The sequence below is a fragment of the Oncorhynchus kisutch genome, linkage group LG26 (assembly GCF_002021735.2).
Source record: "Oncorhynchus kisutch isolate 150728-3 linkage group LG26, Okis_V2, whole genome shotgun sequence".
NCBI lineage: Eukaryota > Metazoa > Chordata > Actinopteri > Salmoniformes > Salmonidae > Oncorhynchus > Oncorhynchus kisutch.
Window position 1 is genome coordinate 47,831,667 of NC_034199.2, and position 22,152 is coordinate 47,853,818.

General features: G+C 43.0%; 2 protein-coding genes across 4 annotated transcripts in view; one reads left to right on the top strand and one right to left on the bottom strand.

Moving 5' to 3' along the window:
* Positions 1-9,428, top strand: part of cfap65 (cilia and flagella associated protein 65) — an 84,725-nt gene extending 75,297 nt beyond the window's left edge. For both annotated transcript variants that reach the window (XM_031806176.1, XM_031806175.1), the window contains 4 exons: positions 403-528; positions 2,351-2,650; positions 6,896-7,030; positions 8,120-9,428. In XM_031806176.1, the coding sequence (XP_031662036.1) occupies positions 403-528; positions 2,351-2,650; positions 6,896-7,030; positions 8,120-8,210 (652 nt within the window). In that variant the 3' untranslated portion in view covers positions 8,211-9,428. The remainder of the gene's footprint in view (positions 1-402; positions 529-2,350; positions 2,651-6,895; positions 7,031-8,119) is intronic.
* fn1a (fibronectin 1a) overlaps positions 8,496-22,152 on the bottom strand; it is a 67,821-nt gene continuing 54,164 nt past the window's right edge. For both annotated transcript variants that reach the window (XM_031806173.1, XM_031806172.1), the window contains exons 38-46: positions 21,604-21,795; positions 17,168-17,257; positions 14,597-16,728; positions 14,306-14,444; positions 13,269-13,433; positions 12,506-12,631; positions 12,130-12,236; positions 11,749-11,871; positions 8,496-11,315 (exon numbers count right to left, since the gene is read on the bottom strand). In XM_031806173.1, coding sequence (XP_031662033.1) covers positions 11,247-11,315; positions 11,749-11,871; positions 12,130-12,236; positions 12,506-12,631; positions 13,269-13,433; positions 14,306-14,444; positions 14,597-16,728; positions 17,168-17,257; positions 21,604-21,795 — 3,143 coding nt within the window. In that variant the 3' untranslated portion in view covers positions 8,496-11,246. The remainder of the gene's footprint in view (positions 11,316-11,748; positions 11,872-12,129; positions 12,237-12,505; positions 12,632-13,268; positions 13,434-14,305; positions 14,445-14,596; positions 16,729-17,167; positions 17,258-21,603; positions 21,796-22,152) is intronic.

Sequence of the window (22,152 nt, forward strand, 5' to 3'; positions counted from 1 at the left end):
AGGGTTACTGTGTCTATAGTGGTGTTTTACTGGGAGGGTTACTGTGTCTATAGTGGTGTTTTACTGGGAGGGTTACTGTGTCTATAGTGGTGTTTTACTGGGAGGGTTACTGTGTCTATAGTCATGTTTTACTGGGAGGGTTACTGTGTCTATAGTGGTGTTTTACTGGGAGGGTTACTGTGTCTATATTGGTGTTTTACTGGGAGGGTTACTGTGTCTATAGTGGTGTTTTACTGGGAGGGTTACTGTGTCTATAGTCATGTTTTACTGGGAGGGTTACTGTGTCTATAGTCATGTTTTACTGGGAGGGTTACTGTGTCTATAGTCATGTTTTACTGTGTCTATAGTCATGTTTTACTGTCTCTATAGTGGTGTTTAACTGAGACTTCTTCTTTCTTCCAGGTCGGCCCGGCCCAATGTGACCCGTTGTGGATCCCGTCAGAGCAGACCTCCATCTGTAGACATGCCTCCTCTCAGCCACGGACCAGAGAGAGAGATCATTACCCACACGCTCACCTCTATATTCAGGTAGAATAACTCTCCTCTCCTCTATATTCAGGTACAGTAACTCTCTTCTATATTCAGGTTCAGTAACTCTCCTCTATATTCAGGTTCAGTAACTCTCCTCTCCTCTATATTCAGGTTCAGTAACTCTCCTCTCCTCTATATTCAGGTTCAGTAACTCTCCTCTATATTCAGGTTCAGTAACTCTCCTCTATATTCAGGTTCAGTAACTCACCTCTATATTCAGGTTCAGTAACTCTCCTCTCCTCTATATTCAGGTTCAGTAACTCTCCTCTCCTCTATATTCAGGTTCAGTAACTCTCCTCTCCTCTATATTCAGGTTCAGTAACTCTCCTCTCCTCTATATTCAGGTTCAGTAACTCTCCTCTCCTCTATATTCAGGTTCAGTAACTCTCCTCTCCTCTATATTCAGGTTCAGTAACTCTCCTCTATATTCAGGTTCAGTAACTCTCCTCTCCTCTATATTCAGGTTCAGTAACTCTCCTCTATATTCAGGTTCAGTAACTCTCCTCTCCTCTATATTCAGGTTCATAACTCACCTCTATATTCAGGTTCAGTAACTCTCCTCTCCTCTATATTCAGGTTCAGTAACTCTCCTCTATATTCAGGTTCAGTAACTCTCCTCTCCTCTATATTCAGGTTCAGTAACTCACCTCTATATTCAGGTTCAGTAACTCTCCTCTCTCACCTCTATATTCAGGTACAGTAACTCTCCTCTATATTCAGGTTCAGTAACTCTCCTCTCCTCTATATTCAGGTTCAGTAACTCTCCTCTCCTCTATATTCAGGTTCAGTAACTCTCCTCTCCTCTATATTCAGGTTCAGTAACTCTCCTCTCCTCTATATTCAGGTTCAGTAACTCACCTCTATATTCAGGTTCAGTAACTCTCCTCTCCACTATATTCAGGTTCAGTAACTCTCCTCTCCTCTATATTCAGGTTCAGTAACTCTCCTCTATATTCAAGTTCAGTAACTCTCCTCTCCTCTATATTCAGGTTCAGTAACTCTCCTCTCCTCTATATTCAGGTTCAGTAACTCTCCTCTCCTCTATATTCAGGTTCAGTAACTCTCCTCTCCACTATATTCAGGTTCAGTAACTCTCCTCTCCTCTATATTCAGGTTCAGTAACTCTCCTCTCCTCTATATTCAGGTTCAGTAACTCTCCTCTCTCTCCTCTATATTCAGGTTCAGTAACTCTCCTCTATATTCAAGTTCAGTAACTCTCCTCTATATTCAGGTTCAGTAACTCTCCTCTCCTCTATATTCAGGTTCAGTAACTCTCCTCTCCTCTATATTCAGGTTCAGTAACTCTCCTCTCCACTATATTCAGGTTCAGTAACTCTCCTCTCCTCTATATTCAGGTTCAGTAACTCTCCTCTCCTCTATATTCAGGTTCAGTAACTCTCCTCTCTCTCCTCTATATTCAGGTTCAGTAACTCTCCTCTATATTCAGGTTCAGTAACTCTCCTCTCCACTATATTCAGGTTCAGTAACTCTCCTCTCCTCTATATTCAGGTTCAGTAACTCTCCTCTCCTCTATATTCAGGTTCAGTAACTCCCCTCTATATTCAGGTTCAGTAACTCTCCTCTATATTCAGGTCAGTAACTCTCCTCTATATTCAGGTTCAGTAACTCTCCTCTATATTCAGGTTCAGTTCTGTGTGGTTAGTTGGCAGCATCTAAAGAGTTAGATCAGTTGAGATGCTTAGTTCCTCACCATGTTGCCGTAAGAATGGCCCTGAGAGACTCTGTGGTGCTTCTAGCCTGTCCACTATGCACCATGGAGTTGGTGTATAGCTGTATCTTTCTTCACTGTTCCCTGTAGGAGCCTACTGGACGACCCTCACTTCCACCACTCTCTGGTGAACGGTGTGGCTGAACCCGTGCCCTACTTCACCCAGCTGAGACAGACTGCCTACACCCCTACCACACCTCTCCCTGGGGCTGCTACGCCTTATCCTGGGACCAGGGAGGCCCCTCCACCTTGCCCCCCTACTCCTCAGCTCCTCATGGGGGGCAGTCTGTACAGTGCTGGGGTAACAGAGGTAACAAAGCAAGAGCCACAGACCCAGAAGCCAACAGTGAAGCGAGAGCATCAGCTCAACGTTCAGGAGACCATCCGCAGGTGAGCTGGGTTGGGTGGGGCGACATACAGTTGAAGTCGGAAGTTTACATACAGTGGGGCAAAAAAGTATTTAGTCAGCCACCAATTGTGCAAGTTCTCCCACTTAAATAGATGAGAGAGGCCTGTAATTTTCATCATTGGCACACTTCAACTACAAAATGAGAGAAAAAAATCCAGAAAATCACATTGTAGGATTTTTAATGAATTATGGTGGAAAATAAGTATTTGTTCACCTACAAACAAGCAAGATTTCTGGCTCTCACAGACCTGTAACTTATTCTTTAAGAGGCTCCTCTGTCCTCCACTCGTTACCTGTATTAATGGCACCTGTTTGAACCTGTTATCAGTATAAAAGACACCTGTCCACAACCTCAAACAGTCACACTCCAAACTCCACTATGGCCAAGACCAAAGAGCTGTCAAAGGACACCAGAAACAAAATTGTAGACCTGCACCAGGCTGGGAAGACTGAATCTGCAATAGGTAAGCAGCTTGGTTTGAAGAAATCAACTGTGGGAGCAATTATTAGGAAATGGAAGACATACAAGACCACTGATAATCTCCCTTGATCTGGGGCTCCACACAAGATCTCACCCCTTGGGGTCAAAATGATCACAGGAACGGTGAGCAAAAATCCCAGAACCACACCTAGTGAATGACCTGCAGAGAGCTGGGACCAAAGTAACAAAGCCTACCATCAGTAACACACCACGCCGCCAGAGACTCAAATCCTGCAGTGCCAGATGTGTCCCCCTGCTTAAGCCAGTACATGTCCAGGCCCGTCTGAAGTTTGCTAGAGAGCATTTGGTTGATCCAGAAGAAGATTGGGAGATTGTCATATGGTCAGATGAAACCAAAATATAACTTTTTGGTAAAAACTCAACTCGTCGTGTTTGGAGGACAAAGAATCTGAGTTGCATCCAAAGAACACCATACCTACTGTGAAGCATGGGGGTGGAAACATCATGCTTTGGGGCTGTTTTTCTGCAAAGGGACCAGGACGACTGATCCGTGTAAAGGAAAGAATGAATGGGGCCATGTATTGTGAGATTTTGAGTGTAAACCTCCTTCCATCAGCAAGGGCATTGAAGATGAAACGTGGCTGGGTCTTTCAGCATGACAATGATCCCAAACACACCGCCCGGGCAACGAAGGAGTGGCTTCGTAAGAAGCATTTCAAGGTCCTGGAGTGGCCTAGCCAGTCTCCAGATCTCAACCCAATAGAAAATCATTAGAAAGAGTTGAAAGTCTGTGTTGCCCAGCAACAGCCCCAAAACATCACTGCTCTAGAGGAGATCTGCATGGAGGAATGGACCAAAATACCAGCAACAGTGTGTGAAAACTTACAGCTAACGTTTGACCTCTGTCATTGCCAACAAAGGGTATATAACAAAGTATTGAGTTAAACTTTTGTTATTGACCAAATACTTATTTTGCACCATAATTTGCAAATAAATTCATTAAAAAATCATACAATGTGATTTTCTGGAATTTTTTTTCTAATTCTGTCTGTCATAGTTGAAGTGTACCTATGATGGAAATTACAGGCCTCTCTCATCTTTTTAAGTGGAGAACTTGCACAATTGGTGGCTGACTAAATACTTTGTTGCCACACTGTACACTTTGGTTGGAGTCACCCATTTTTCAACCACTCTTCACATTTCTTTTTAACAAAGTCATTTTTCCAACAATTGTTTCCAGATTATTTCACTTATAATTCATACTATCACAATTCCAGTGGGTCAGAAATTTACATGCACTAATTGACTGTACAGCTTGGAAAATACCAGAAAATGTCATAGTTTTGGAAGCTTCTGATAGGCTAATTGACATAATTTGAGTCAATTGGAGGTGTACCCTTGGATGTATTTCAAGGCCTACCTTCAAACTCAGTGCCTTGACATCATGGAGTAATCAAAAGAAATCAGCCAAGACCTCAGAAAAAAAATTGTAGACCTCCACAAGTCTGGTTCATCCTTGGGAGAAATTTCCAAACGCCTGAAGGTACCACGTTCATCTGTATAAACAATAGTACGCAAGTATAAACACCATGGGACCACGCAGCCGTCATACCGCTCAGGAAGGAGACGCATTCTGTCTCCTAGAGATGAATGTACTGTGGTGCGAAAAGTTCAAATCAATCCCAGAACAACAGCAAAGGACCTTGTGAAGATGCTGGATGAAACAGGTACAAAAGTATCTATATCCACAATAAAACAAGTCCTATATTGACATAACCTGAAAGGCCGCTCAGCAAGAAAGAAGCCACGGCTCAAAACCGCCATAAAAATGCCAGACTACGGTTTGCAACTGCTGTAGTGGACATTTCCTGTATTACCAAATCATGAGAGAGCAAACCACACACAAGTCAGAGTTATCGTAAAGTCCATCTTTAATTATACGAGCTTCACCATAGCCCTGTGACTATCAGATCAATTCAGTGTCTATAAATTAATTCTCTGAGAGTGCTTACAAAACAGTTCTTAGTATCATTTATAGCCAAGACACACCCATTTAAACACACCTGACAAATAACAGATCTTAAGAACATTGCACAAAGGAAAACACAGCATTAGCTATAAATTATTGTTCAGTTTGCTCTCTTAGACGAGGTTCTACTTCTCGTTCTTGGTACAACATAGTACCAAAACATTACCTCATCCAAAGGCATATATATGAATTGTCAATCCTAGATACTCCCATCTTAAATACACCCCCTCCTGGACAAGCTCACCGAGACAGTGAGCCTCTTAGGTCATACACTCAATCAAGATAAGGTCAACCTCAGAGGGGACATGTAATAGTTATAGACACATTCCCATAAGAAGACAAGCCTGACCTCCCCCCTCTCTGGGGCCCAAGTAACTTTGCCCACACGAAAATTGATAAAACATCTTATTTATCAATGTTACCTAAAGAATTCTGATTCTGCTACCACACAGCACATGGGGACAAATATAGTACTTTTTGGAGAAATGTCCTCTGGTCTGATGAAACGAAAATGGAACTGTTTGGCCATAATGACAATCGTTATGTTTGGAGGGGAAAGGGGGAGGCTTGCAAGCCGAAGAACACCATCCCAAACGTGAAGCACGGGGGTGGCAGCATCGTGTTGTGGGGGTGCGTTGCTGCAGGAGAGACTGTGCACTTCACAAAATCGATGGCATCATGAGGCTGGAAAATGATGTGGATATATTGAAGCAACATCTCAAGACATCAGTCAGGAAGTTAAAGCTTGGTCGCAAATAGGTATTCTAAATGGATAACGATCCGAGGCATACTTCCAAAGTTGTAGCAAAATTACTTAAGGACAACAAAGTCAAGGTATTGAAGTGGCCATTACAAAGCCCTGACCTCAATCCTATTTTTTTACTAGGATTAAATGTCAGTAATTGTGAAAAACTGAGTTTAAATGTATTTGGCTAAGGTATTTGTAAACTTCCGACTTCAGCTGTACGTGGGGCAGGGCTTTAGGTAACCAGTTATAGACCATTTAGTAGCAGTCTAAACAGGAAAAACTTCAAACAAATCTATGACCTTTTACAGATTGTGACTTTTAAGGGTAGAAATATCAGATATTAAAAGGTAATGAATAATGTGAATTAAGGTACTGTTGTTCCCCTTGAATTAATGTGAATTACGGTGCTGTTGTTCCCCTTGAATGAATGTGAATTAAGGTGCTGTTGTTCCCCTTGAATTAATGTGCTGTTGTTCCCCTTGAATTAATGTGAATTAAGGTACTGTTGTTCCCCTTGAATTAATGTGAATTAAGGTGCTGTTGTTCCCCTTGAATTAATGTGAATTAAGGTGCTGTTGTTCCCCTTGAATTAATGTGAATTAAGGTGCTGTTGTTCCCCTTGAATTAATGTGCTGTTGTTCCCCTTGAATTAATGTGAATTAAGGTACTGTTGTTCCCCTTGAATTAATGTGAATTAAGGTACTGTTGTTCCCCTTGAATTAATGTGAATTAAGGTGCTGTTGTTCCCCTTGAATTAATGTGAATTAAGGTACTGTTGTTCCCCTTGAATTAATGTGAATTAAGGTACTGTTGTTCCCCTTGAATTAATGTGAATTAAGGTGCTGTTGTTCCCCTTGAATTAATGTGAATTAAGGTACTGTTGTTCCCCTTGAATTAAGAGACTGTTCCTTTGGTTACCTCTCTGTGTTCACTTCTGCAACCCCTCCTCCCTTTCCTGTCCTTCCTCTCCTCTTTCCCTCTTCCTCTCCCCCTCCTTTTCCTCCCAGGTTGCCAGAGTTCTGTGACGTGACAGAGGAGGTTCTCCTCAACACCTTACAGAACCTGATGATGGAGGCCTTCCTGGGAGAGCTGGTCCTTACAGCCAGGCCACGAATCATCGCTCTGCCTCCTGTCTCTGCCAGGTCTGTCAGAACCTCCTGGATGCCAGAATAGCCTGTTCTCAGATCTGTTTGTGTAGGCTTGTCAACTCCTACGGTCAGACCCACACCCCATCCAGCTTATACAATGACCATAAAACCGATTTTTCTACAGAAGTTGGATCTATCAAGCATGTTCATTAGTCCAGACTCCACAGATTACACATTTCCATTGATCACAGCCATTATCAATAAGGTTAAACTGTGACTTATCACTCGTTGATGGATATAGTAACTAGCTATGTTTCCATTCATTTATCGACTTTTACAGTTGTTTCACCAGATATCTTATGTCCTATATATTACAGTATGTTCAGGATGTCCTGGGATCCTGAGTGGTTCAGTGATCTAAAAGCACTGTATCTCTAGAGGCGTCACTACAGACCCTGGTTCGAATCCAGGCTGTATCACAATTGGCCCAGCGTCGTCCGGGTTCGTCAGTCATTGTAAATAAAGAGTTTGTTCTTAATTTACTTGCCTATTTAAATTTGCATAGAATATAGATGCGACAGTTGCACGTCACAACAAACACCTACAGTGTCATAAATGTAGTGGTTCAATTGTTTCCATCAATTGTTTCCATTAACCAACTAGCCAAATTGCACATTAATAAATTGGAGACGGCCTTTATGTCGTCCCACATATCTGTTTAATGTATCAGGTTACCCGTGAAAAGGAGAGAATGACAAAATGAACAAATCATTTGCCAACGTATCGCCACGGGTCCTGCCATGAGGAAACTTAATTGCCAGAAAAGCAGGGTGAAGTAATTAATGTATTCTTGAAAGTCGGGACAATCCTCATCCAGGAAAGAAACAGTTTATCGTTCCAGCATTTAGAAGTTGATGTGGAGTGGAGCTTGATGACATCAAGTGTCCCCGCGTACCTTCAAAAGGATTCAGCAATGATCATTTAGTCAAAACACCATGTCTCAAAGAGAGTTTGACAAAAGAAACGTCCACCTGTCAAAATGTCTCCTATATCTGCAGTTTCCATTACACGTTAGGCTTTTTTGCAGACTGCTTTTGTCAAATAAACCTGGATCAACAGACTGCTCTGTTTCGTCTTATCTAGGAGGAACAGCTGTGGTTCCAGGAGGCTGTCCAGAGGTGGAGCTGACCCAGACAGGAGCAGAGAGACCAGGGGGGGTTCCTCTGAGTCTTAGCTTCAGCCCACCCTCTTCACTACTGGCCAATCTGGCATGGACCTAACCAGTGTTTTACTCCACACAATGCCTCAACATTATTTCATACCCAAGTAATAACTATATAAAAAATAAATAAATAAATATTCAACAAAAGTTGATTTGACCATTTTTAAAATAGTGAATCACGTCTCGATGCCCTGATCTACAATGTGATTAGTACTTTCACACCCTCATGTACCTGATAGAGTAAAGTGAAACTATCTAGCCTTTATACTCTAAACCCAAAACATCATTGCCAAACCATTCCAAAAACATGTGTTTATTAAAAAGGAATTCAGTCCACAGTAGTTAAGACTTTGGCACCTACAATATATATATAAAAAATATTAAAAATAACGTGTACACCCCAAATAGCATTAAAACAAAATGCTTGGATAAGAGATAAATTAAAAACAGCAGTTGAGGTGGGTATGAAACAATGCAACTCAACTGGCAGCCATCTTAGAGCTTCCGTTCACAAAATGGCAGAAGTACATGAAAACAACAGATACAATTCTGGACATTGAATGAACACCCACTTGCAGTGTACCTCTGTGATACAACTCTTGCATTAAAGCAGTGGTATTCAGTGGGGACCCCCCCCCCCCCCCGAATTGAATTTCTGGGGACCAAATTTCTTATGTTCCCACCCCATATCAAATAACAACCATCAAAACAAAACGAAAAAAAAAACTGCAAATTTCTACATAAACATCTTCTCAAAAATGAAAAGAAACCAATAAATACATTTACTCAATAAAATTGTATTTTTCAAATTATTTCTCAAAAACGTTTGTATAATGTCCCATACAATAATCTGTACTCTTGGTTTCTGGTTCTTCATTTTTAATATATATATATATAAAATGGCGACCCCACTCAGACCACGACTTTGAATACCACTGCATTAAAGACCATGCTTGGTTTTAAAAAGGAATGTTTTTTGTTAGACTGGTAGTTGAAGTCTCCAAAGAGATTTGAAATACATGAAGACAAGGTTCTCATGCGAGACCTCTGTATCCAAGTGGTTCACTATATAGGGAATAGGGTTATACTTAAAAACAGCCATCTTATTTCTCTGTAGAACCATTTGAGCTTGGATGGGATCGGTTGGAAATATTATCCATTCCAGATAACTCACGATGCCGTCAAGACTTTTTCCATATTGTAAACTTCTGAATGGGGTAAAATCTCAAATCAGAGAGAGAAAGCTCTGGTTCAGGCAGCACAGAGTAGAAACAGAGTAGGCTACAGGAGAATTAGGAACAGCACAGAGTAGAAACAGTAGGCTACAGGAGGATTAGGAACAGCACAGAGTAGAAACAGTAGGCTACAGGAGAATTAGGAACAGCACAGAGTAGAAACAGTAGGCTACAGGAGAATTAGGAACAGCACAGAGTAGAAACAGAGTAGGCTACAGGAGGATTAGGAACAGCACAGAGTAGAAACAGAGTAGGTTACAGGAGGAATATTGAACGGCTTTAGAACCTCTACAGATTTTCCATTTTCTCTTTTCATGGGAATGTCTCGAAGGACTAGGTAGGACAACGGAACCAAACATGAAAATATAAAAGACCCTTTCTTTGCCTTGGGGGGGGGGTATTTTGAAGTGACGCTATAGAAAGGAGTGGCAATGTGGAGAAGCAGCAGGATGGTGGTTAATTGGTCAGACCAGACCACTGATCAAGGTTAGTGAATGACAGGAACAGGAAGGCAGCACGTAGTTGACACTTCCTACAGTAATATGTTCCATGGAGTACTTCTGTGACGGCACGGGAAGACATCGCCATAAAAATACAAGTCTATAAGAATTCAATAGGAATTATATTTCCATCTGCGACACGTAGGAAGTCCCACCAAGTTGACTACTTAAAAAAAAAAAATGGTGCATGCTAGCAGTCTTTTGTGAGACTGATCCTAGTGCACTCTAGGTTTTATAACTCAGGTCACAGGTACAGCGCCTTCAGGAAGTATTCACACACCTAGACTTTTTCCACATTGTTGTTGTTGTTGTTGTTGTTGTTACAGCCTGAATTTAAAATTGATTAAATAGAAATTGTGTGTCAATGATTTACACACAATTACCCCATAATGTCAAAATGGAATATTGTTTTGTAGAACATTTTGTAAAGTAACAAAATGTTAAAAGTTGAAATGTATTGAGTCAATAAGTATTCAACCCCTTTGTAATGGCAAGCCTAAAGTTCAGGAGTAAAAATGTGCTTGACAAATGGCATAATAAGTTGTTTAACCTTTTTTTTTTATGACCATCCCATCTCTTTACCCCACACAAGTGTCTGAGGTCACTCAATCGAGTAGTGAATTTCAAGCACCGATTCAACAACAAAGACAAGGGAGGTTTTCTAATGCCTCGCAAAGAAGAGCACCAATTGGTAGCAGACACTGAAGTTATTAATTACACTTGGATGGTTTATCTATACACCCAGTCACTACAAAGATACAGGCGTCCTTCCTAACTCAGTTGCCGGAGAGGAAGGAAACCACTCAGGGATTTCACCAGAACAATAACCTAAAACACAAGATCTACACTGGAGTTGCTTACCAAGAAGACATTGAATATTCCTGAGTGGCCAAGTTACAGTATTGATTTAGAAATCAGCTTGAAAATCTATGGCAATATTTGAAAATGGCTGTCTAGCAATGATCTACAACCAACTTGACAGAGCTTGAACAATAAAAAATAATTTTTAAAAATGGCCAAATATTGTACAATCCAGGTGTGCAAAGCTCTTAGAGATTGACCCAACACTTCCTACAAAGTGTTGACTCAGGGATGGGAATACATAAGTAAATTAGATATTTATGCATTTCATTTTCAATATATATATATTTGCTAAAAATGTCTAAAAACATTTTCACTTTCATTAAAATCTATTTAATCCATTTTGAATTCAGGTTGTAACAACAAGTTGTTGAATAAGTCCAGGGATAGGAAGACTTTCTGAAGGCCCTGTAATGTGAGTGGAGTCTGAGGAGGTGTGGTTCTCCTCTCCTTTACTCGGAGGGTTGCTGTACATCTGCTAGGAGCTCTGGTCTCAGACACTCTATAGGACACTGGATGTTCTGTTGGGAAGACAGAAAGGAAACAGAGTTCATTTAAAGTACGTCTTAGCATGATGGTCAATAAGGAAATGCATTTAATTTTTTTTACCTTTATTTAACTAGGCAAGTCAGTTAAGAACAAATTCTTATTTTCAATGATGGCCTAGGAACAGTGGGTTAACTGCCTGTTCAGGGGCAGAACGACAGATTTGTACCTTGTCAGCTCGGGGATTTGAACTTGCAACCTTCCGGTTACAAAGACATTTGTGTCCATGTTATTATGGGCCAGTAAGTGGCAGGATGAAAGGCCAGCTTTAGAATCCAAGGAGCACAGAATAAAATAAAACACTAGAAAGGACACTGATAAACCTTTAACGTAACCGGTCGGCCATCTTGGTCAGGGAAAACTGTATAATATTGTATCTCTATGCCTGAGAGGCCCGGGAACACCCACCAGTTTCTTCAGGGCGTTCTCCCTATAGCGGTCGAATGCGTCTTGGTGTATTTGAGGCTGTAGCAGATCCACATCTACCTCAGTCTGAGCTCCCGGTCTTCTGCAGTTCTCACAGCGCCAGCCCTGAGGGCAGGACACGCACACCATTTACCACATAGAACAAAACGCTGACGTTCTCATACATCTGCGTCCTTAACATTCACTGAAGTCCTCACCGTTCGAATTCAATTTCACTTTGATAGTCCGCCAAATTTGCGTATCCAGTTTACCACACGTTCACAACTTTCTCCTGCTTAAGTCTAGACTCCTCTTATCCCGTGCTTTTCTTTTACTTCCTGTGTGCTACACCACAACATCCTGTGCTCCACTGTATGGTCTTACCTGCTGTCCTCCATAACAGGTGCAGGTACAGATAGCTCCCAGGTATTCCTTCTGCCACTGGTTGCCCACCTGGTACATCTTCCCCTCGTCATAACACGTGGACTCATCTGTAGAAACAAATAGATCACCATAACAACGCATAACCATAACAACGCACAGTGCAGTAGGTCTCCGGCCATTCTCTGGCCCTCGTCCCATCATCGTAGCGAACCTGAACTTTTACTGTGGATTGGATATTTTCTTTTCACGTTGTTCTGTCCAGCAACTGTGGTGGAGGCGTTACTAAAAGGATCCGTGGACTTGGTACACGCTGGTGTGAATTAAACAACTTGTCGGCCATTAATTGATCTTTAAACTAGTATGGTCCGGTACTTACGTGGCTCGCACTTGAACTCTCCCTTCCCGTTGCCCAAACAAGTACAGCTCATCATGTGACCGTTCTCAGCGTGGCGATCCCACTTCTCTCCTATGCGGTAGTTGTTCCCGCTGTCATGACACCACTCTGTAGGAGGGAGAGGGTAAAGAGGGGAGTAGGGGACGTAGGAGAGAGGACGGGGGAGGGAGAGGGGAGATCATACTAGTTGAATGAATCCAAAATAAAAAGAAATTGGGGGGGGGACGACACATGGCCATTATGTCCTCGACTCCTCCCACTCTGGTGGAGAAAGGAGTCTGATTGGACCCAACATTCTGAGCTTCACTGAGACAGATTGTACAATTCATCCCTCATTCACACAAACATCAGTCATTTGACCCATGACGTTTAGCATTCAGACATGATGATGGCATGTCGTCTCAGGGTTTGGTATCGTCTGGTTATGGACTGACAATACAAACCCCAGACACAACAAGCTCTATCCCTGTTTACTACAGTAGAACAAAATGCTGCAGGGACTAGCATGGGCAGACCTTAGCCGTTCTATCAAATCATTTCATCCCAGAATAAAATGTGCTTTAAGAATGATTTAGTCATTTTAACAAATGCTATAAAATGAGAGAAAATAAATACCGTAACCATACAATTTAGTTTTTTTTTTTCTTTTTCATTTTGGTCATCTGCGTCAGGTCTGCCCATGCTGGGGTAAGATAGAAGGGGGGTTTGTATTAGAAGCATTATGGGATGGGTTAGAGTCACTCACTGGATGAATCACATCTGAAATGGCCACTGCCCAGCCCCAGACACCTGCACCACAGCTTAAAGCCTGTCTCTGACATACGCTCCCACTCTACACCCACGTCATGGTAGGTGGCTGTGAACGTGTCATAACACACGTCTCTGTTGGAGGGGAGGTGGTCTCCTGGAACTAGAGGGAGAGAGAAGGGACAAAGCATGTTAACAAAAGAAAAACAACAAACAGATGGACAAAGCAAACTATTTATTAACAGATGGGATTTCACCAAATAATAAAAGCGCGGATCCCCAAAAACTAAAGCGCGGATCCCCAAAAACTAAAGCGCGGATCCCCAAAAACTAAAGCGCGGATCCCCAAAAACTAAAGCGCGGATCCCTTAAAACTAAAGCGCGGATCCCCTAAAACTAAAGCGCGGATCCCCTAAAACTAAAGCGCGGATCCCTTAAAACTAAAGCGCGGATCCCTTAAAACTAAAGCGCGGATCCCTTAAAACTAAAGCGCGGATCCCCAAAAACTAAAGCGCGGATCCCTTAAAACTAAAGCGCGGATCCCTTAAAACTAAAGCGCGGATCCCCTAAAACTAAAGCGCGGATCCCCAAAAACTAAAGCGCGGATCCCCAAAAACTAAAGCGCGGATCCCTTAAAACTAAAGCGCGGATCCCCTAAAACTAAAGCGCGGATCCCCTAAAACTAAAGCGCGGATCCCTTAAAACTAAAGCGCGGATCCCTTAAAACTAAAGCGCGGATCCCTTAAAACTAAAGCGCGGATCCCCAAAAACTAAAGCGCGGATCCCTTAAAACTAAAGCGCGGATCCCTTAAAACTAAAGCGCGGATCCCCTAAAACTAAAGCGCGGATCCCCAAAAACTAAAGCGCGGATCCCCAAAAACTAAAGCGCGGATCCCCAAAAAACATTAGAAGGACGCTGGACAACAACTCATGAAAATTCTTAATTGAAAAGTCTAATGTTATTGCATGGCATACCACCGCAGGGTACTGGAGAGAGTAGCATGTCCGTGAGATTATGGCTAATGTAGTCCTTACCAGCGTTGCCAGCGGTGACTATCTCCTCCAGGACCTTCTCTCGGCCCTGCCCTCTCATGGCCTCCACAACAACGTTATAGGAGGCTCCTGATGTCAACCCGATCAGAGTGGCACTGGTAGAAGTGCCTGGTAATCTCATCTGTTAGAGAGAGATGGAGATTGTTTTGTGGGAATAGCAATACCTGTGGTGTGAGAATCATTCACTATTGACACCATGTATGTTGTAAAGAGAATAATCAGGTACGCTAGTACACACCTTGCTACAGATCATCTGAATACAGGTATTCTCACCTGGAACATCTTCTCTTCGAGGTTGGTGATGGGGCTACAGGATACCATGTACTCTGAGCTCTGGGGAACACCCTGCCATGAGATGGTTGTGCGTGTCTGGGCCTCCTGCGGCACCCCAAACCCGGTCTCATTCTCAGGGAACCCAAACGGAAGACCCGATAACGGACCCTCGCTCACCCGGACCAGGGGCACTCTCTGGCCATCGGGGCCTGGGACGGGGATGTAGACTAGGGGTTCACGGTGGTGGATAGCTGGACCCTGGTTGTCCCTGCCGTTGGGGTTGGGGCCCAGGCTCTGGTATTCTGTGTAGATGTGCTGGCCCTGCTGGCCCAGCGTGTCCTGGCCGTTAGTCCCCACCAGCTGGACGTGGTTGGGGTTCAAGTTGGGGTTGAGGGGAAAGTTGGGGTTGGGGTTGGTGTTGGGGTTGAGGGGAAAGTTGGGGTTCAAGTTGGGGTTGGTGTTGGGGTTGAGGGGAAAGTTGGGGTTCAAGTTGGGGTTGGTGTTGGGGTTGAGGGGAAAGTTGGGGTTAGGTTTGGTATTCCCATTGGGGTTGGTGTTGGGGTTGGGGTTCCCGTTAGGGTTGGTGTTGGGGTTAGTGTTGAAGTTGGGGCTGGTGTTGGGGTTCCCGTTAGGGTTGGTGTTGAAGTTGGGGTTAGGGTTGGTGTTGGGGTTCCCGTTAGGGTTGGTGTTGGGGTTCCCGTTAGGGTTGGTGTTGAAGTTGGGGTTAGGGTTGGTGTTGAAGTTGGGGTTAGGGTTGGTGTTGAAGTTGGGGTTAGGGTTGGTGTTGAAGTTGGTGTTGGGGTTCCCGTTAGGGTTGGTGTTGGGGTTCCCGTTAGGGTTAGGGTTCCCGTTAGGGTTGGTGTTGAAGTTGGGGTTAGGGTTGGTGTTGAAGTTGGGGTTAGGGTTGGTGTTGAAGTTGGGGTTAGGGTTAGGGTTGAAGTTGGGGTTAGGGTTAGGGTTGGTGTTGGGGTTCCCGTTAGGGTTAGGGTTGGGGTTCCCGTTAGGGTTGGGGTTCCCGTTAGGGTTGGTGTTGAAGTTGGGGTTAGGGTTGGTGTTGAAGTTGGGGTTAGGGTTGGTGTTGAAGTTGGGGTTAGGGTTGGTGTTGAAGTTGGGGTTAGGGTTGGTGTTGAAGTTGGGGTTAGGGTTCAAGTTGGGGTTCAAGTTGGGGTTGGGGTTCCCGTTGGTATTGAAGTTGGGGTTGGGGTTAGGGTTCAAGTTGGGGTTAGGGTTCAAGTTGTGGTTCAAATTGGGGTTGAGGGGAAGGTTGGGGTTCACATTGACGTTATAGTTGGGGTTGCCATTAGGGTTAGGGTTCCCGCTAGGGTTGAGGGGGAGGTTGGGATTGGGGTTAAAGTTAGGGTTGGTGTTAAAAATGGGGTTATGATTGGCACTGCCATAGAAGTTGGGGTTGGTGTTGGCATCGCTGTTGGGGTTGAGGGGAAAGTTAGGGTTAGGATTGGGGTTGCTGTTAGGGGTGAACTGGTTGGGGTTGCCATTAGGGTTGAGGGGGATGTTGGGGTTCACGTTGAAGTTCCCATTGGGGTTGGTGTTGGGATTCTCATTGGGGTTAAAGTTAAAGTTAGGGTTGGGGTTCACGTGGAAGTTGGGGTTACCATTGGGGTTAAACTGGTTGGGGTTCCCATTAGGGTTGGTGTTGGGGTTGAGGGGAAAATTGGGGTTAGGATTGGGGTTGGGGTTGAGGGGAAAGTTGGGGTTGGGATTGGTGTTGGGGTTGCTGTTAGGGTTGAACTGGTTGGGGTTGCTGTTAGGGTTGAACTGGTTGGGGTTGCTGTTAGGGTTGAACTGGTTGGGGTTAACGTTGAAATTTCCATTGGGGTTGGTGTTGGGGTTCCCATTGGGGTTGAAGTGGAAGTTAGGATTGGGATTCACGTGGAAGTTGGGGTTACCATTGGGGTTGAACTGGTCGGGGTTGCCGTTTGGGTTGAGGGGAAAGTTGGGGTTAGGGTTGGTGTTGGGGGGGTAGTTGGGGTTTCCATTGGGGTTGGCGTTGAAGCTAGGGTTGCTGGGGTTAAAGTCGAGGTCGGTGGGGAAGTTGGGGTTAACCTCGTCCTCGGGCACATCCAGGATGTCGGGGCTGGGCCGGTGGGACACAGGGAGCTGGGATGCCAGTTCTAGCAGAGAGACGGGTTAGGAGCAGAGCAAGCAGAGCGTTAGAGACTGGAGAGGAGCTGCAGCGGCTAGGTTCAACCAGCAGGGGGAATGATTGGGACACTACAGAGAGGGTCCTCTTGTCTTTCCTGTTGGATTCAATGGGCAGCTCCTGCAAACTGCAAAGCTTGCCACTAGCGCACATCGTAACTTTTGAATAATTTAGTTTAGATATTCAAAAAGGTCAGAGCATTATCTTAAAGCAGCTGAGACAATTTTGGTGCTGCCTCAGTATGTATGCAAAAAGCAGCAGGCAACAGGCACATATTCACAGAGTTTCATTGGTTTTGTAATAACTTTCTTCATCAATTTGTTCCATTCAGAAAAGAGGTATCTGACCTCAAGGCTCTTTCCCTGGTTAAATAAAAAAAAAAGGTTGGGAAAGTTGATTGTTGTACTTACGAGTTCTAGCCTTGCCCACTAGAGGAGTGCTTCTCAGAGCATTCTGCAGGGTGACAATCTTGATGACGTATTCAGTTCCTGGTTTCAGACCTAAAAATATTTATAATAAAAAAAAACGTAGTGTGAGGGAGAGACTTAGTAAAAGAAACGGGCTACGATAGACAGGTTAGCTGACAAGGTCACGAAAAATGTTGCGCGTGTCGAACGGCCGGACAGCTACAACAATGACAAGAAGCTGCCATGTCGGGAATCAGGGTACAGGTACATTGTCCATTTCAAATTCATTCCTTACCCAGATGTGTGTGTATTGGGTATATGTTGTGTAATTTGTTAGATATTACTGCACTGTCAGAGCTAGAAGCACAAGCATTTCGCTACACCCGCTAATCACGTGTAATCTAAAAAAATATATATATATTGATTACTAAACATTTAAAATGGGAAACGGTTGGGATTTAATAAGTAGAGATGGAGTCCCTCCATCAGGGCCTGGAGAGGCAGTAGGGCTGATTTGGTTGGATTCATTTTATAACTTGAGATGGAGCTGAATATCTCTATGATCTTCAGGTGGAGATACATTGTCTAGCTAACGACATCGTCGGCGTATAATGAGATGACTTGATCCGTAGAATTGAGAGATATTGATTTAATTTCTTTCAATTGCTTGGGCCAGGTGCAGCTCAGTGGATCTTGTTATTGTTTTAAAAATAAAACAATTCTTATTTTGAGGCGTTTTGACTCTTTTCACGTCTATGCTAATATGGCAAAACATTTGCTAGCTAGCCAACCAACAACTGTAAAGATTTATATGAGAGACAATAAGAGCTCATTTTGCAAATGTCTATATTTCAATAAAGACTAGGAGAGGAAAAATAGTTTACATGTCAACAATCCAGGGCTCTACTCTGACTTTTTTTTTAAAAATGTACAATGAGCACGTGCACCTAAGTTGAAATGTTTAGGAACGAAATTTAGCAAAGAAACACAAAGAAAAATATTTGAGGTAACAACGCATTTTCTTTGTATCTGGGTGATACTAGGATGCTTAAAATAAATCCTGCTAAGCCCTCAGATAAACCATCAAACAGGCAAAGCATTAATACAGGACTAAGATCGAATCCTACTACACCGGCTCTGACGTTTATCTGATGTGGCTGGGCTTGCAAACTATCACGGCTTACAAGAGAGAAAACCAGCTACTGCCCAGTGACACAAGCCTACCAGATGAGCTAAATCTCTTCTATGCGTCGAGACAAGCAACACTAAACCATGCGTGCGTATATAGCCATGTTATTACCTCCCTGTATATAGCCATGTTATTACCTCCCTGTATATAGCCATGTTATTACCTCCCTGTATATAGCCATGTTATTACCTCCCTGTATATAGCCATGTTATTACCTCCCTGTATATAGCCATGTTATTACCTCCCTGTATATAGCCATGTTATTACCTCCCTGTATATAGCCATGTTATTACCTCCCTGTATATAGCCATGTTATTACCTCCCTGTATATAGCCATGTTATTACCTCCCTGTATATAGCCATGTTATTACCTCCCTGTATATAGCCATGTTATTACCTCCCTGTATATAGCCATGTTATTACCTCCCTGTATATAGCCATGTTATTACCTCCCTGTATATAGCCATGTTATTACCTCCCTGTATATAGCCATGTTATTACCTCCCTGTATATAGCCATGTTATTACCTCCCTGTATATAGCCATGTTATTACCTCCCTGTATATAGCCATGTTATTACCTCCCTGTATATAGCCATGTTATTACCTCCCTGTATATAGCCATGTTATTACCTCCCTGTATATAGCCATGTTATTACCTCCCTGTATATAGCCATGTTATTACCTCCCTGTATATAGCCATGTTATTACCTCCCTGTATATAGCCATGTTATTACCTCCCTGTATATAGCCATGTTATTACCTCCCTGTATATAGCCATGTTATTACCTGGTACTCCCTGTATATAGCCATGTTATTACCTGGTACTCCCTGTATATAGCCATGTTATTACCTGGTACTCCCTGTATATAGCCATGTTATTACCTGGTACTCCCTGTATATAGCCATGTTATTACCTGGTAGTCCCTGTATATAGCCATCTTATTACCTGGTACTCCCTGTATATAGCCATGTTATTACCTGGTAGTCCCTGTATATAGCCATGTTATTACCTGGTACTCCCTGTATATAGCCATGTTATTACCTGGTAGTCCCTGTATATAGCCATGTTATTACCTGGTAGTCCCTGTATATAGCCATGTTATTACCTGGTAGTCCCTGTATATAGCCATGTTATTACCTCCCTGTATATAGCCATGTTATTACCTGGTACTCCCTGTATATATCCATGTTATTACCTTGTACTCCCTGTATATAGCCATGTTATTACCTGGTACTCCCTGTATATAGCCATGTTATTACCTGGTACTCCCTGTATATAGCCATGTTATTACCTGGTACTCCCTGTATATAGCCATGTTATTACCTGGTACTCCCTGTATATAGCCATGTTATTACCTCCCTGTATATAGCCATGTTATTACCTGGTACTCCCTGTATATAGCCATGTTATTACCTTGTACTCCCTGTATATAGCCATGTTATTACCTGGTACTCCCTGTATATAGCCATGTTATTACCTGGTACTCCCTGTATATAGCCATGTTATTACCTCCCTGTATATATCCATGTTATTACCTGGTACTCCCTGTATATATCCATGTTATTACCTTGTACTCCCTGTATATAGCCATGTTATTACCTGGTACTCCCTGTATATAGCCATGTTATTACCTGGTACTCCCTGTATATAGCCATGTTATTACCTGGTACTCCCTGTATATAGCCATGTTATTACCTCCCTGTATATAGCCATGTTATTACCTGGTACTCCCTGTATATATCCATGTTATTACCTGGTAGTCCCTGTATATAGCCATGTTATTACCTGGTAGTCCCTGTATATAGCCATGTTATTACCTGGTACTCCCTGTATATAGCCATGTTATTACCTCCCTGTATATAGCCATGTTATTACCTGGTACTCCCTGTATATATCCATGTTATTACCTGGTACTCCCTGTATATAGCCATGTTATTACCTGGTACTCCCTGTATATATCCATGTTATTACCTGGTAGTCCCTGTATATAGCCATGTTATTACCTGGTAGTCCCTGTATATAGCCATGTTATTACCTGGTACTCCCTGTATATAGCCATGTTATTACCTCCCTGTATATAGCCATGTTATTACCTGGTACTCCCTGTATATATCCATGTTATTACCTGGTACTCCCTGTATATAGCCATGTTATTACCTGGTAGTCCCTGTATATAGCCATGTTATTACCTGGTAGTCCCTGTATATAGCCATGTTATTACCTGGTAGTCCCTGTATATAGCCATGTTATTACCTGGTACTCCCTGTATATAGCTATGTTATTTTTACTCATTATTGTAAGGAAGCATTTCACTGTTAAGTCCACACATGTTGTCTACAAAACATGGACAATTTTACTGACCATTGTGGCTACTTCGCCTTATGTAATTGTTGTCTTCACCTTCTTGCCCTTTGTGCTGTTGTCTTTGCCCAATAGTGTTTGTGCTGCTACCATGCTGCTCTGCTACCATGCTGCGCTGCTACCATGCTGTGCTGCTACCATGCTGTGCTGCTACCGTGCTGTCATGTGTTGCTGCCTTGCTATATTGTTGTCTTAGGTCTCTGTAATGTTGTATTAGGTCTCTCTTTATGTAGTGTTGTGGTGTCTCTCTTGTCGTGATGTGTGTTTTGTCCTATATTTTCATTGTTAATCCCAGCCTCCATCCCCCACAGGAGGCCTTTTGCCTTTTGGTAGGCCGTCATTGTAAATAAGAATTTGTTCTTAACTGACTTGCCTAATTAAAAAAATAAAAAAATAAATTTGACAAATAAAATTCAAATTCCAGGTTGCACAGAAAAATACTTTAGCAGCATTTACAAGTAAACTGGTTGAAATGTAGAGCCCTGCAATCCATTGAATTTAAGGCCGACCCCGCGCCCGTTTTGCTCCACGGTTGCACACGCAACCGTCTTGTTTGCTAAAACAACCCACCCCGAACTTTTCACACTATTATGTTGAACCAAACTGTTCTGGTATGTTCTATTTAAACACACTTCCCAGCCACTGAGGTGTATGGATCCGTAACCAGTTCAGTTTGATTCGACTCGGTTCAGAGCTAAAAACAAAAAAGGTCCCGTATGTAGCTATGTGGGCCGACCCGCACCAAATTGACAGAAACATGAGTTATAGATATGTCATTCTCATTGAAAGCAAGTCTGATAAAACGGTAGAATCGGTTCTATGTGCACTATTTCTACACCTCCCATTCTTAAAGTTTTCCTTTGGGATCTAAAAGAGGAGAGCCCTACCAGTGATGATGGCTTGGCTGCGGGAAGCGGTGGGCCGCGGGGTGAGTTCCCGGGGGATGCCCCCCGCCTCCTCGTAGGTGACGTAATACCCGGTGACCCCGGCACTACGGGACCCCTCCCAGGTAAAGGAGATGCTGCTAGGGGTCAGAGAGGTGAACCGGATGTTGGTGGGGGGAGACACCACAGGCTTAGCTGCAGGAGAGAAACAAGACAGGGAGACAATCAATTCTACAGTTGAAGAGACGCTGGCTGAGCCAGCTAAAATCTGGCAAACATTTACAGAAATGTTGATTTATGTCATGTCAAATAACCCTAATAAATGTAATTAGAGAACTGACACACTTAAACAGCTTTAAGCAACTAAACAAAAACATGAACGCAACGTGTAAAGTGTTGGTCCCATGTTTCATGAGATGAAATAAGAACATTCTGAATTTTTCTACGAGGCAAAAAAAGCTCGTTTCCATCCCTGTTAGTGAGCATTTCTCCTTTGCCAAGATAATCCATCCACCTGACAGGTTTGGCATATCAAGAAACTGATTAAACAGC